General features: G+C 45.9%; 1 protein-coding gene across 1 annotated transcript in view; it reads left to right on the top strand.

Annotated features, from left to right (window-relative positions):
* Positions 1 to 16,381, top strand: part of SLC4A8 (solute carrier family 4 member 8) — a 408,829-nt gene that overhangs the window by 377,601 nt on the left and 14,847 nt on the right. The window contains exon 23 of the mRNA XM_029594968.1: positions 1,733 to 1,870. Coding sequence (XP_029450828.1) covers positions 1,733 to 1,870 — 138 coding nt within the window. The remainder of the gene's footprint in view (positions 1 to 1,732; positions 1,871 to 16,381) is intronic.

The following is a 16,381-nucleotide window of genomic DNA, read 5'->3' on the forward strand; positions in this document are numbered from 1 at the left end:
CAAAATAGTAGTTTTGGTCAAGCAGTTCTCAAAAATTTGTTTTATTCCTTCAATTCTGCCTTCAATCTCTTCTAACACGGGTTGCATGTTATTCATGACTATATAAGAACATAAATGTTTAATATGCAGCTCTCAGGTTGGGACTATTCATTTGTGTAGCTGATTACTGTCCTGCTTGTCCATGGAAAAAGCAAAATTACTTACTTATTACAGGTGTTCTTCTTAGACAGCAGGACAAATCAGCCACACAACCCTAGCGTCCTCCCCTTAGATCTGAAGGTTAGCTTGCTACAAGGACTGAGGAAACTTGTGTGGTTGCAGTTGCACAGGAAGGGTCCACACATGCTGAGAAAGGCCTTCAGTCTTTCTCAGCTCTGAGAAAGCTTTTCCATCGCTGTGGCATGAGATAATATCACTGACTTGTTACAGGTAAGTAACTTTGGCATGCTGAAACAGAAATCAGTACAGCAATCTCCATTTCTACATATCTATTCAATCCATTGAGCAGTGAAACTTATTCACCAAGGGCAACAGTGAGGCCAGGCATTTAGTTCTTCATAAAGGAAAAGCCTTCATCAGGAGGTTAACAGCACATGACAAAGATATTGCCAGGTGATCATTTCCTTAATAAAGGTGCATTTTTAATACCCAAAGCATAGTTGGGATCCAGGCACATAACAAAACGAGTTGCATGTGTATCTTGACCCTGTGTGCTGTGTGTGGATTATTAGCAGCTTAAAAATATGTGCAGAATTTCATTACATGCATAAATTTACCTGAACAAAATAGGGGCTTTTAGGGTGGGGTGGGGGTGGTGCATTTCTAGGGAGATGTTAAAGCTCCACTGGGGCAATATTCAAAAGCTTTTACATAGGTAAATGTGTGCTTACCCATGTAAAAATATGGTATGAAAATTCTCCCCTTCTTGTATATGAGTAAAAGTACATGTGCTGTGAGACAGAGCACAGACTTCTACCTGCATGAACAAAGTGGGCAAGTTAGGTCGGAAGAGTGATTGCATTTTCAAATCACTGTGTTTACTTTCAGTAAAGGTGGAAAGTTAATGTATATAAAACTCCCTGCAGTATGCATACCACCTGCACTTTCTGAGGGAAACACCACAGGCAGTCAGTCAAAACTTCCTTCTCTTAGAACAACCTGATTTTTTAAAAGTCACATATATAAATAGAGAATCGTTTACATGCAGATTTTTGCACCTCATTTGCAAAAGGTAAATTTGCAGGCATATCTTTAGCCACATAGCAATCCGATCTTCAAAATTAACTTGCACCTGTATCTTATGTTTGCAAATCCGGTTAGTTTTGTACATGCCTGAAATTGCATAAGTAACTCTTCAGTTAGGTGCACTACTGAAAATGTATTCCAGGATCTGGATTGGACTGTACAGTATTATAAATGAGCAAGCCTAGAGTTTTGTCCAAACTATAGCCCTGCAGCACTCATCTCAGCTTTCCCAGAAGCTGAGCTACAGCCAGCATTTAGTTGTAAATCCATTCAGTGAAAACGACTGTATCCCTGCAATAGTCATGGTAGCTTTTCCAAAAGCAGGAACCAGAGCTAGTATTCAGCGAATAAAGCTAGTAGACCTAGCAAGAAGGCCCTAGAGATGTATGCAGTTCCCATATCACACACTTAAAGCCACACCTATGGATTCCTGCAGGGAAAGAATTATCCTTTCTTTGTTTCTCTGTGATCCTTTTCTCTGTTGCAGGTTCTGGCACTGGTTTTTGTGCGTAAAGTCATGGATTTTTGCTTCTCTAACCGGGAGCTGAGTTGGCTCGATGACCTCATGCCAGAAAGCAAGAAGAAGAAGTTGGAGGATGCCAAAAACAAGGCCAAGCAAGAAGAGGTGATGATCCTGCAGCCCATGCCAGCAGAGAGGACATGAGGGGGAGGGGGGGCGGAGGATAAGGGGGAGTCAGAGTTGTCATCCAACCGTTAACTGAATTTTTTGTTCACTCAGAGTCCTCACCTAACCTTCTACTAATGCCTACAGCATCTTTTGCCCCATTTATTGTACATTTTGGTGGGTTATTCAGAATCCATCCACTGGCGCTACATTTCCAGCAAAAGAAGCAACTCTCCAGGAAAATACTCTTGGAGGGGGGAAGGGGTGCCAAACAAGGAGCAAATTTCTAGCAGAGCTTTGAAAACCTTTGGAGCGCCACAGTATTTTCAAATGGCAACTGATTGGTGATGAGGGAGATGATGAGAAAAGCACAGGACGCGGGAAGCCTAAATGCCAGAAGCTTTATAGGGTCTCAGATGATTAAACCAAAAGCTTTTGGTTGGTTGGTTTTTCTGCTAGTTTCAGGGCCTGGCAGTTTTCTCCTGTTTTATCATTTTTAGATTTCCAGCTCAATTGGACCTGGCCTCAGTTGGGCTACGATGCCATGAGCCTTCTCAGCCTTCAGTTTATAAACTCCCTATCTAGCCCAGCCATTGCAGTGACGGTGCTTGGCCACAGAATACAGCAGCTTCTGGAGCTCAGTGCACATTACCGCCCCCCCCCCCCCCACTCCCCAAGTCTGGCTGCTAGGGGTTGGCATTATGTGATGGCTGAGACTCCATCGCCCCCCCCCCCCCCCCTATACACACACATACACACACACACCTTTTTCCTCTGATCTTCCCATGTTTGTTTTCTAAAATGGAACAGAAAAAAGCAATCCCAGTAGTGATGCTTTCCCTCCATGAGGCTTCTCTTCCATGGAAACATAAACATTGGTATAAAGGAGAAAACCTTCAGGCTCACCCAGTCTTTGCTCATTTTCCCTGCTTGCAGCACATTCTACTCAATCTCTGACCCTACATTTGCTTGCCCCTCCCTCTGTGCTAGTTCTCATGGCAAGTTATATGTTTTGCAGGAGTAGGAGGCGCTGCTGCTTTGATGGAGAGAACTTATCACTTATCAACATGTCCTAATTACGAGGCTCCCACCACAAGAATGGGTAGTGGGGTCATTATTGCAAATGATAGCAAGTTTCTGACCTGGTATGGTAGTCATGTCATGTTAAATTATCATCTCTTGCATTAAATTATATCTCAACCTTAATCAGTAATGTGATCCAGCAGAGTGACACAATACCAGCAGACAGCAGCAAGTTTATAGTTTATTAGGTTTTTTATACCGCCGTATTGGCGTTAGCCTTCACAGCGGTTTACAATATACATATTAGAAATAATACAATAAATTAGTTCAATAAAAGATGACAGCTAAAATTAATTAAAAGCATGTAAAAGTATTTTAACTGTACAAGTAGAAATAAGATTATAGATTGCTATTCCTCTGTGTGGTATTCAAGGGAAAAGTTAAAACAAGTACTGTATATAGAAACATATTTCCTCTACCTTCTGCTCCACCAGTCCCGAACCTATGGGTATATCCTCTCATCCAGTACACAATGAGGCAGTGTTTTACATTTTTTTAATGACATCACCAGAATGTATGTAATGTCTAGAACTAATTCAGCCAGTGTTCTTTGCCTCCAGCTGTTGAATGGGAGTTTGGACTTACAGTGCAAAAAAAAAAAAGAAAAGAGGATTTTTCCCGGAGATTCAACCTTCTTACTATTGTCAAAATGGCTACATATTTGGACCAGGCTCCTGTGAATATTGCTCCTGCAATTAATCGAGCCCTGGTGATATTAATCTTTGTTTTTCTTACTCCCTTACCGTTTTTTCTCAGGTGGAGTTCTGCTCTCTAATTTTACCTTTGTTTTTGATGTGAATTTAGATCAATTTACCTGCAGTTTTTGAAGCAGCTTGCTCTGTCACAGCCAGGAGCTACTTTAAAGCCTCTCAATGTCTGAAAAAAGTTGCTACTGCAGCAGGTGTGGTGTGAAGCGCACTTCAGCTGAAGGGAGCCTATGTTCCATTTGCCGCAGTAAATCTAATTCTCCAGATTTAGTGAAAGCCTCTGCTTCTACAAAAAAAACCAAACCTTCTATTGAGGCTTCAGGTAAGCAAAAGCCTCCTTCAAGAGCAGCCCCAGCCACCGGAGAGCCGTTAGCAGCATCTGTTCTAATGGCTGACACAGATGCGGTGGCCATTTTGGCTGATTCTCCTGGAATGTCGTCATAAAGGGCTGGTGCCAATTTAAGCCAAGGACCTCCCAAATCAGTTCCGGGGTTAGATTTTCTTTCTGAGGCTAAACAGGAAGTTCCTAGTACCAGCGCTGGTGCTTTTCCAACAGATTTTTTTAAGTTCTTATGTCAGGCATTTCATGCCTTACAAGGAGATTGAGATGAGCATGTACAGGGTGATTCTTCAGCTGCTGATGTTTTTAAACCTCAAAAGAGAAAGAGATTGGATGCAGATGAAGCTGAAGGTGAATCTCTCTCGTTAGATTTTGATTGTCCTGCATATTTAAGAATGGAGGATGAGAAAGGTTGAAGTGGCTTGGAATCTGTGGAGGAAGGTGAGATTCATTCAGCAGAGCATGAGGAGGAACAGATCAGGTTGTTCCATAAGAGGGAGATGTCTGCATTAATTCTGCAAGTCTCTTCTGCATTACTCCTTGAGGAAGAAAAAGAGGAAGAGGCTCTAGGATGGGATCCAATCCTGAGAGGCAGATGTAAGACAGCTTCTGCTTTTCCTCTGCACCCAGAGATTGAGGCTATGATTATGGCTGAGTGGGAATTTCCTGAAGCGGGCTATTAGACTGTATCCAATGCCATAAAAGGTGCTGGATCATCTTTTTCAGCAACCAAAAGTTGATGGGATGGTTGCAGCAGTAGCCAGAAAGACTACTATTCCTGTGGAAGAAAGTGCTTCCCTTTGAAATGCTCAGGATAGGAAGCTAGAGTCAGTTCTTAAGAATCTGTTTTCTGCAGGTTCATTTGAGCTTCAGGGAGCAGTTTGTACTAATTATGTTTCTAGGTCTCTGCTTCATTGGATTCAGCAGTTGAGCTAGAGTTGGCTACAGGTTTTTTCTCTATTGCTTTATATGACATAATTAGAATCTTAACTAGATTTTTAGCTCTTTCTTTGGTTAAGAAATTGGTCTGCAGACTCTTTGTCAAAGTCTAGACTTTCTCATTTACCCTTCAAGGGTAAATACCTTTTTGGGGAAGAATTGAATTGTTTAATGAGGAATCTGGGTGATTCAGAGATTACCTGAAGATAAGGTCAAATCCAGTTTTATCCTTATAGCGGTTGTAGTCAATTCATGAAAGCTAAATGATATAGATCAGGCAAGCGAGCAATTTCTCAAACTTCTAGAGGTAAAAGTAGATCTTAGCCCTTTCATGGTACAAGGAGACGAAAGGGAGATGCTACCCGCTCCACCAGTGGTTCACATAGTACTCAATGAAGCCAGGAGGATTCATTTTCTAGGGGAGCCTATAGGGGGCAGGTTACAGACTTTTCTTGGAGAATGGATCCACATTACTTCAGATCAGTGGGTTGTGGGTATAATCCAATATGGATACGCCCCAGAATTAAGAAAATTGGTAAAAGATTATTTTGTAATCTCATCTGCCCATTCTCCTGTCAAGGCCGCTGCAATTCATGGGACATTAAACAAGTTGACTCGATTGCAGGCAATTCATCCAGTTCCAATAAGGGAGCATCAAAAGGGATATTATTCAAATTGTTTTGTGATTCCAAGAAATGACGGTTCATTCAGACCTATTTTGGATCTAAACGGGGTAAATCTGAATATATATGTAATCCCTTTGTATGGTTATAGCCTCAGTACGCAAAGGCGAGTTTTTATCATCCCTTGATTTGAAAGAGGCTTATTTTCATATCCCAATGAAGCAAGAATTCCAAAGATTTCTCCAGTTTTTTATAATCGGTCAACATCATCAGTTTGTTGCCCTACCATTTGGATTAGCAGTGGCGCCAAGAATTTTTACAAAGGTTATGTTTGTAGTAGCTGTCTTTTGAAGAAGGAAAGGAATTTTAATTCATCCTTATTTGGATGATTGGTTAATAAGGACTAAATCATATTCCAAAGGGGTAATATCAACAAAAACAGTAGTTTCATTACTCCAATGATTAGATTGGGTAATCAATTTTGCAGAGAGTCATTTGCAACCCTCCCAGACTATAGAACATCTAGAGGCAGTATTATATTCCGCAGCTGGTATGGTATTACGAGTTCAGACCGTGCACACTGGTTTTCTCCCCAGGGGCTCTGACATAGGTGGGGCCAATCTCACTGAGGTCTACACTGGGAGCTACCTAAGGGGCTTATCCCATATAAACTCACACAATTACTGGGATTATACCTGGGGGCTTCAACCCAGAAGCTAATTCCCAACACAAAGAGCCATACACAAACTTTGATTCAGTACATCACGGTTCCAGGTATTTAGGAAAGTGAGTTTATTTGAGCAATAGGAGGATAGAACAAATAAAATCAGATTACACAGAAGAAATAATGGTAGATATTAACAATTGCTACATATAGAAAGCTTACATGTTTCCAAAAGATCAGCCTGTGCTCTCATGTCCAGTGCTCGCTCTCTTTCTCTCTCTCTCTCTCTCTCCCTCTCCTTATACATTACAAATGCATGTGGAAAACTGGCATTTCCTCCCTCTGATTTCTTATCAAATTTCAGGCACAGCTGTGTGGCCTTCATTCTCTCTCTCTCAGGCTTTTTCATCATAGACCTGGTGGAATAACTAAGTAAACACTGTTGCCTGTTCATAAACATTTCACAGTGTAAGACAGTAAACAGAAGTTCACTCAGAGTCTGTGTCTGGGTAAAAAGTCTAAATCTATACGGCCAACCTCCACAGACATCCTTGCCAAACTAACAAAAAATGACTCCAACAAATGGTATACCTTCTGCAGAAAAGAATTTCAAAGCTTTGTGGCCAGGTGAAAAGCTTTTCAGATCAGCGAGCTCTAACTGCTTGGCATTACCTGCAGTTTTTAGGTTCAATGGCTTTGACTCTGGGCAAGAGCTCATATGAGACCTCTGCAGATTTCACTCCTTTCAAGATGGAATCCACAGATTCAGGGTTACAAGGTTCATCTACCTTTATCCGAGATTCAAGCATCTCTAAAATAGTGGACACATTCTCCAAATTTACAGAAATGTATGCCTTTAGAAAGTTAAAAATACATAAAGGAATAATCATTTTGAAAACAAATTATCGAAAATTTATTTATTACAAAAATAATTCCCTGTAGGTACCAGGATCAGTCCAGACTGCTGGGTTATGCCTCCCCTCCAGCAGATGGAGTCAGAGAAAAGCTGAAAAGCACCCCCTAGATATACCGGTATGCCACCTGCGATCCCTCGGTATTTTCTCTGACTCCAGCAGATTGAGAGGCATAACCTGCGGTCCTGGTCTGGCTAAAATTTCTTCTGGGAATTTCCAGGTTTTTTCTACTTAAGGTTTCACTGGCTAGATCAACTAGTGTCTTTCCTTTGGGTTTTTATGTAAAAAAAAAAAAAAAAAGTGTAGGATTACTTAATTCTTTTCTGTTCCCAGCGCAGCGTGAAGGCAAAGTTTCTGGCAGGCATAGAGGGCACTGCCCTTAGACTTTTCCCGGAGCTAGTGTGTCCCAGTAGGCCAGGGGGAGAGCTTACCGGTGGGCCGGTCGCCCTCCCCCCACAGTGGTAGTATTCCAGAGTTTTTTCTCTGAAGGGGGCTTGGAGTTACCTTTTCAGGTGTGTAAAGTTAAAAAAAAAAAAAAAAAAAGAAAAGACAATTCTTTGATTTTGAGAGCCACATAAGCCCTGTTGGTGGCAGGCAGTGCGCTTGGTCTTACAGCCCCGGCCTGCCGTGTTTTCTACCGGGGACTCCGGAGGGGGTGGCTGGCTCACCCGGCGCATTATTAGTTTGGGATACTTACTTACTTACTTTTGGCGCTCTTTTCTTACTGCAGCTAACATCCTCTTCATGCCGCGATCTTCAGCCTGCACGGCCTGCGGGGGGGCGGGGGCGCGACTCTCTCGAGAGGGTCTCTGCTCCCGTTGTCTTCCCGGGGGCGAGGGACCCTCTCGGGGGCCGAGCGCTGCCCGCAGCGGGTCTTCTCTCCCCTCTTTGGCGCGGCAAAGGAGAGTGCCTGGGTCCCGGTCTTTGGCCCCGCCTCCCATAGAGAGGGAGATGGCGGCCATCTTGGACACGCGGCAGGCAGAGGAAACAGTGTCGGAGGAGGAAGACTCCCCTCCTCCTTCACCGCCTGCCTTAAGTCCACGGAGCCCGCCCGATTTGGAGGCTCCTCGGCCCCCCCCTCCCTCCCGGCCCGCGGGGGAAATGTTTAAGAGGTCGGTTCCTTTTTCCTCGAAGTTTGTGCTGCTGATGCACAAAGCTTTTTTGGAGGCAGAAGCAGGTTGGGAGGCGGATGGTCCCTCTCCACCAAAGATCCCCAAGACAGCGCTGGATATGGGGAAAGCCGGGGCTCGTTGCCCTCGCCCGCAGGGGGGTGCAGGAGTTCCTGAGGTCCCAGATCTCACTCCGGATGCACCAGGAGCAGATGTTGCTGATGGTCAGGGGTCTGTTGAACGGGATGACCCCGAGGTGCTTCGATTGTTTGGTAAAGAAGAGCTAAACTTTTTAATCCTTCATGTTTTGAAGGAGTTGGAAATCCCGGCACCGCACCAGGAAGCTGACACTTCCACGGGGGATGTAGCTATGGCGGGCCTGCAGGCCCCTCCACAAACCTTTCCTTTTCATCCCAAAGTGTTCCAGATTGTGTCTAAGGAAAGGGATCTTCCAGAAGCCTCCTTGCGGGTTAGCAGGGCTATGGACAAGTTGTATCCCCTGCCGTCGGAGTCCTTAGAACTTCTCAAGACCCCCTCAGTGGATTCGGCGGTCACAGCCATGGTTAAGCATACTACCATCCCCGTCACGGTGGGGATAGCGTTGAAGGATCTCCAGGACCGGAAGTTGGAGATCTTATTGAAGCGCATCTTTGAGGTTGCGGCATTAGGGGTCCGGGCGGCGGCTTGTAGCAGTCTTGTGCAGAGGGCCACTCTTCGTTGGGTCCAACAACTGCTTACAGCACAGGAGCTTCCGCCGGACGAGGCGGAACAGGCCAACTGCATGGAGGCTGCGGTCGCCTATACAGCGGATATTTTATATGATTTGCTGCGGATCTCGGCTCGCATTATGTCTTCTGCAGTTTCCACCAGGCGGCTGCTTTGGCTCCATCGCTGGTCGGCGGATGCTTCCTCTAAGTCACGTTTAGGTTCTTTTCCCTTTAGGGGGAAGTTGTTGTTTGGAGACGAGCTGGATCAGCTCATCAAGGACCTGGGAGACAATAAAGTTTATAAGTTATCTGAGGATAAGCCCCGTCAGTCTCGATCCTTTGGGAATTCCAGAGCTCGGTTTCGGGGTCAGCGCCGGTTCCGGATGGGGAGGGGTGGTTCCTTTCCCCAAAAACAGCAAGCGTCAAGGTCCCAATCTTGGGCTCCTTCCTTTCAGGGCAGACGGCCTCAGCAATTGGGATCCTCGCAGGGCTTTGCCCCCAACAAGACTACTCAATGAAGGCGCGCAGACCCATTCCTCCCTTCCGCTCATCGGGGGTTGGTTGTCCCGGTTTTGGGAGGAATGGGTCCTCGACGTGGTTCATCACGGTTACGAGTTGGATTTTGCTCGTCCCCTCCGGGATCTTTTTATGACATCGCCATGCGGTCCTCCGGAAAAGCAACTGGTTATCGCCCAAACCTTGGACCGATTACGGACACTGGGGGCGGTATTGCCGGTTCCACTGGCCGAGCACAGGACTGGCCGGTATTCCATATACTTCATGGTTCCAAAGAAGGAAGGCACGTTCAGGCCGATCTTGGATTTAAAGCGGGTGAACAAGGCTTTACGCGTTCCTCGTTTCGCATGGAGACGCTGCGGTCTGTTATTGCGGCCGTCCACAAGGGAGAATTTTTGGCTTCTTTGGATCTGACCGAGGCGTATCTTCACATTGGAATCTGGGAGGGTCATCAAAGATACCTGAGGTTCATGGTGTTAGGGAACCATTTCCAATTTTGTGCCCTTCTGTTCGGGTTAGCGACTGCTCCAAGGGTGTTCACCAAGGTTCTCGTGGTCGTCACCGCTTTTCTACGCCATCAAGGAATACTGGTACATCCCTATCTTGACGATTGGCTCATCCGGGCGAAGTCGAAGGCATTGTGCAAGCAGGCGGTTCGGTTGGTGGTGCAGCAACTGCAGATGTTAGGTTGGGTAGTCAACTTTGCGAAGAGCCGGCTAGAACCGACTCAACAGTTGGAGTTCTTGGGTGCCCGATTCAATACTTTGGTGGGCAAGGTGTTCCTACCACATCAACGAATGGTCAATCTCATGACACAGGTGCAGAATCTGGTGGATCTCCCGTTACCTACGGCCTGGGATTATTTACAGGACATTGGACATATGGTATCTACTCTGGAGATGGTACCGTGGGCCTTTGCGCATATGCAACCTTTACAAAGAGCGCTTCTTTCTCGTTGGGATCCCAGGTCCAAGGATTACGACATGGTGTTACCATTGCTGGAGCCTGCCCATTCCAGCCTCGCTTGGTGGTTAACCCCGGACCATCTCCTGCAAGGGGTGGACTTAGAACCTCCATCTTGGATAGTCGTGACGATGGATGCCAGTCTGTCAGGCTGGGAGGCGGTGTGTCAGTCCCGAGCGGTGCAGGGGACATGGTCTTCTCACCAGGCCATTTGGCCCATCAATCGTCTGGAGACCAGAGCGGTACGTCTGGCTTTGCGTCACCTCCTCCTGATGGTACACTGTCGAGCGGTGCGAGTTCTATCGGACAACGCGACCATGGTGGCGTATATAAATCAGCAAGGAGGCACAAGAAGTCGTCCGGTGGCGACCGAGGCGTCATTGTTGATGGCCTGGGTGGAACGTCATTTATCCCGCATAGCGGCCACCCATATTGCAGGCGTGGGCAACGTTCAGGCGGATTATCTCAGTTGGCAACACCTAGACCCAGGAGAGTGGGAGCTGTCGGCCGAGGCGATGTACCTCATAACCCAGCGTTGGGGGGTTCCGCACTTGGACTTGATGGCGACTCGGCTAAATGCAAAGGTGGCGCGTTTCTTCAGCCAGAGGCGAGAGCATGGCTCGGAAGGAGAGGATGTGCTGGTGCTTCCGTGGCCTCTTCACGTCCTCTGTGTTTCCTCCGTGGCCCCTAGTGGGAAAGGTGTTTAGGCGCATAGAATCCCATCGGGGTCTGGTGATTCTCATGGCTCCGGAGTGGCCAAGGCGTCCGTGGTTCGTGGATCTCGTCAATCTGGCGGTGGACGGGCCATTATGGCTGGGACATCTTCTGAATCTCCTTCGACAGGGTCTGGTATTTTTCGATCTGGCGGATCGCTTTTGTCTGGCGGCTTGGCTTATGAGCAGAGGCAGTTGAGGAAGAAAGGTTATCCAGAAGCAGTCATTTCCACTCTCCTTTGGGCGCGCAGATCTTCGACTACGCTTACTTATGCTAGAGTATGGAAGGTCTTTGTCTCATGGTGTGGTGACTTAAAAATTTCGCCACGAAAGTCTTATGTAGGGCATATCCTTACGTTTTTGCAGGATGGTTTGAAGAAGGGTTTTTACCGCCTCCTCTTTCTCCTCAGCAGAGGTTCCCAGGTGAAAGGGACCTTTTGCATCATGATTTACCAGCAGTGGAGGATAGCCCTGAGGGGGTTTCTGACTCCTCCTCTTCCTCGTTGGACTTTGTTTTACTGCTCCATAAAGCTTATAAAGCAAAAAAAATCAGGGAAGCAGCAGTCTGACTTAAAATCCATCTCTCTGGGGTCCAAGCATATTTCCAAGAAACGCTCAAGGTCTCAGGGGGCTACTGACCCATCGAGACCTAAGCGCCCTCTCCAAACAGGAGTCCCTCAGACTGACTCAGATACCTCTGATCAAGATACTGACCCTGGGGACCCAGACCCTCAGTCCAAGCCCCTGCAGGGGGTGGATGCTGACACTGATGTGCATCCGCAGGGTTCAGCGAGGGGCTCGCATGTGACGGAAGGGGACGACCCTAAGGTGGTTCGTCTCTTTAGAAGAGAGGAGATGGGTCCTCTTATCCCTTCTATTTTGGCTGAGCTGGGCATTGAGGGGCCACCTGAGGAATCCAAACTGGGAGCAATGGATCTGTTTTTTCTGGGCCTGAGAGGCCCTGCTACTTCCTTTTTCATTTTCGGCTAAGGACTTGTTCTTCCGGGAGTGGGATACCCCTGATCTCGGTTTGAAAGTGAGTAAAGGCATGGATAAGCTATATCTTCTGCCAAAGGATGCTTTAGAGCTGCTATGAATGCCCAGGGTGGACGTGGCGGTGTCCACGGTTACCAAGAAGACCATGATCCTGGTCATAGGTGCTACAGCACTCAAGGACCTGCAAGACAGGAAGTTCGAGGTGCAGCTTAAAAAGATTTTTGAGGTGTCGGCATTGAGAGTGCGGGTGGCCATGTGCAGCAATTTTGCCTTGCGAGCGGGTCTGCACTGGGTTCAACAGTTACAGGCTAACGTGGGTTTCTCCGATGAGAAAGCCGCCCAAGCAGGTCAGCTAGAAGCTTCAATTGCCTTCAGTGCTGATGCGCTTCACGATCTGTTGAGGACATCAGCGAGGTCCATGGTATCCGCGGTCTCTGCTCGGAAACTCCTGTGGTTAAAAAACTGGTTGGCGGACGTGTCCTCCAAGGCACAGCTGGGTTCTTTGCCCTTCAAGGGTAAATTGCTTTTCGGAAAGGTCTTGGAAGATCTGATTCAATCTCTGGGAGAGAATAAGGTCTATAGGCTGCCGGAGAACAGACCTACGTCACGAGGTACTTTCTTGTTATGGGCCAGATTCAGAGGGAATCGCCATTTCCGGCCAGCTAGAGCGCCCAGTTCTTCTTTTCATCAGGCACCAACTAGACAGCAGTCCTGTCCCAGTCCTTTCGTGGCAGAAAATTCGGCAGAAGCAGGGAATTCCCAGTCTACTTCAGGGGCTAAGTCTTCACAATGAAGGGGCGCTGGTCCATTCCTCGGTGCCTGCAGTAGGGTGCAGACTATCCCTATTTTTCAAGGAATGGGCCAAGGTAACCACAGACCAGTGGGTGCTGGCTGTGAGAAGACAAGGCTACGCTTTAGATTTTGTATGGCATCCTCAGGACAGGTTTCTCATCTCTCCCTGCGGTTACGCAACCAAGCGAGGAGCAGTCCAGGAAACTTTGCAGCGCCTGGGGCAGTTAGGAGCCATCGTCCCAGTACCTCCAGAGGCAAGAAGGAAGGGCCATTATTCCATTTACTTCATGGTGCCAAAGAAAGAGGGATCCTTTTGGCCCATTCTGGATCTCAAACAAGTGAACTGATGCCTCAGGGTGCCACGTTTTCGCATGGAAACACTCCAGTCAGTCATTGCCTCTGTGTGAAAGGGAGAGTTTCTGGCGTCCCTGGATCTCACGGAGGCGTACCTTCATATAGGCATGCGGTCAGATCACCAGAAGTTCCTTCATTTTGCGATACTGGGTCAGCATTTTTAGTTTCGAGCGCTGCTCTTTGGGCTTGCCACCACGCCCAGGAGGTTCACCAAGGTAATGGTAGCCGTGGCAGCCCATCTCCGGAAGGAAGGGCTGCTGGTATATCCCTACCTGGACGACTGGCTGATTCAAGCGAAGTCAGAACCACTGGTCCGGTTGGCGGTTCACAAGGTACTCCAGCTACTTCAGTCGCTGGGCTGGGTGGTCAATTTATCCAACAGCAGGCTCGTGCCCTCTCAGTCCTTGGAGTATTTGGGGGTTCTATTCGACACTCAGCAGGGCAGAGTATTTCTTTCCACAGAACGCATTTCCAAATTGCAGGCTCAAGGAAGAGCCTTGTTACTCAAGCATCCTCCCAGGATCCGGGATTACTTGCAAGTTCTCGGCTCGATGACCCCAACCTTGGAACTGGTTCGCTGGGCCTTTGCTCATATGCAGCCTTTACAGTCTGCGTTGCTTTCCCGCTGGAATCCCGTCTCCAAACTGTTTCCTCTTCCTCTCCCACTGACGGATGCAGCGCGGTCCAGTCTCGATTGGTGGCTGGTAACGGACAATCTGATTCGTGGAGTTCCCCTGGAGGTGCCCTGACTAGACAGTGGTTACCACGGATGCCAGTCTCTCCAGTTGGGGGGCGGTATGCCAGAGGAAGTCTGGACATGGATTTTGGTCTCCAGAGGAGTCACAGTGGTCGATCAATCATCTGGAGACCCGAGCGGTGTAGTTAGCGTTACAAGCATTTCGTCCTCTCCTTCAGGGGAGGTCCGTCAGAGTTCTCTCGTACAATGCAACCACAGTAGCATACATCAATCATCAAGGAGGGACCAGAAGTCAGCCAGTGGCAGTCGAAGCTCGTCAATTGATCATCTGGGCGGAACAGCACTTAGCATAGCAGCGTCTCACATTGCCGGCGTGGACAACATGCACGCAGACTTTCTCAGCCAAAATCGCCTAGATCCCAGGGAATGGGAGTTAGCGGACGCAGCTTTTCAACTAATATGCGACACATGGGGTACGTCCAGCATGGATCTCATGTCGATGTTTCGGAATGCCAAGGCTCCAAGTTTCTACGCTCGTCGCAGAGAGACGGGAGCAGAGGGCGTGTATGTCCTAGTCCTGCCCTGGCCCACCGAAGTTCCACCTTTCCACCATGGCCGTTGATCGGCAAAGTACTCAGGTGAATAGAGCTCCATCCGGTGGAATTCCGATATTTAAGTGTAGCACATCTAACTAGTGCTTACTTTTATATATTGCCAAAAATCCATAAATCGTTGGTTAACCCACCGGGGAGACCTATTGTGACGGGCATTGGTACAATTTTAGAGCCTCTTGCTAAAATGGTTGATTATTATCTTCAACCATATGTATCTAAGATTTCTTCGTATATTAAAGATTCTACTGACTTTATTAATCAGTTAGCAATATTACCTCTGGTTTCTGATGATTGGATACTAGTAACAGCAGATATCGTTTCCCTTTTATACCAACATTCCCCAAATGGAGGCATTTCAAGTTATTAAGATAGAACTTATGAAAATGGATATCTCAGCCAGGAGGTTACAATTCTTGTTACAAATAGCTGAAATTGTACTTACATGTAATGTCTTCTGTTTTGATACAAGAATGTATTTACAGACCAAAGGAATCCCAATGGGATCACCAGTAGCACTGAGTACAGCTTGCTTGTATGTATCATCTTTCGAGGAGAAAGTGATTTATGGGTCTGAATGGTTTTCTCATGTTATCACTTGGAAACTGATCATTGACGACATTTTTTATTTGGCAGGGATCTGTTGAAGGGTTAAAGATGTTTTTGGAAGAACTAAATTTGAGTGACCCCAATTTAAAATTTACGTGTACATGGGATAGAAGATCGGTGACTTTTCTGGATATGTCAGTATATATACAAGATGATAGATTAGTGACCACTGTGTATAGAAAGATAACTGACAGAAATACTTTACTTCACTATCATAGTTTCCATCCTAAACAATTACGTGATAACATTCCTACTGGCCAGTTTTTGAGATATAGAAGATTGTGTACGTCGGTTACAGAATATAAAATTCAAGCTCAGAAATTAATTGATCTTTTTATAGCTCGTGGTTATACCTAATCCATTGTGAAAAAAGCATATAAAATGGCATTATATGCAAATAGGGACAACCTTCTAATACAATATGATAAACAAGCCCCTTCGAGAATTATTTGTCCCATCCCGTACTCGTCTAGGACTAATGATATTAAGGTCCAATAAAACAAATCGGAAGGCGGTCCCACGTAGCCAACGCAAAAAACAACAAAGGGACTACCTTACACTGTGGAAGATTTTATTAGAGATGCCCGACTCGAACTGAGTTTCGCCAACAAGGCTGCATCAGGGGCTAAAAAGTTAAAAAACAATAAATATTTTTATACAGAGAAAGATTTTTAAGACACTTCTGGTAACCCAAAAACTCTATCATAAAAAACATTTTTATACAATATACCAAAAGCATAGAGAAATACTTATTTCTATATTAAATGCTCTTCATAAAGATGTAAAAAATCATTCATGACATACATATCCTAACATTTTTATATTGTATAGCAAGATCTTAGAGATATAATTGTCAATTTCTCATACTTATGCGAAACAGCAACACATATATATATGTAGAGAACGGAGATAATTACCTTTATGTTGTAAACATACTCTCACCACAGTAAGAGTCAATATACCAATCTGTAAATTGATTGTTGCACTAAAACTAGACAAAAAACACAATTGAAAGTTATTTATACAAATTAATAATCACATATTATGAATTCTTATATATGATTAGGTAAAAAAATTATTATTAAATATATCCTTAAAACATAAATGATATTATAATTATATATCATTAGTACAAATATTTGTATTATGACAATGTATTGCCTCATGAGACTAA

Source organism: Rhinatrema bivittatum, chromosome 3, assembly GCF_901001135.1.
Source record: "Rhinatrema bivittatum chromosome 3, aRhiBiv1.1, whole genome shotgun sequence".
NCBI lineage: Eukaryota > Metazoa > Chordata > Amphibia > Gymnophiona > Rhinatrematidae > Rhinatrema > Rhinatrema bivittatum.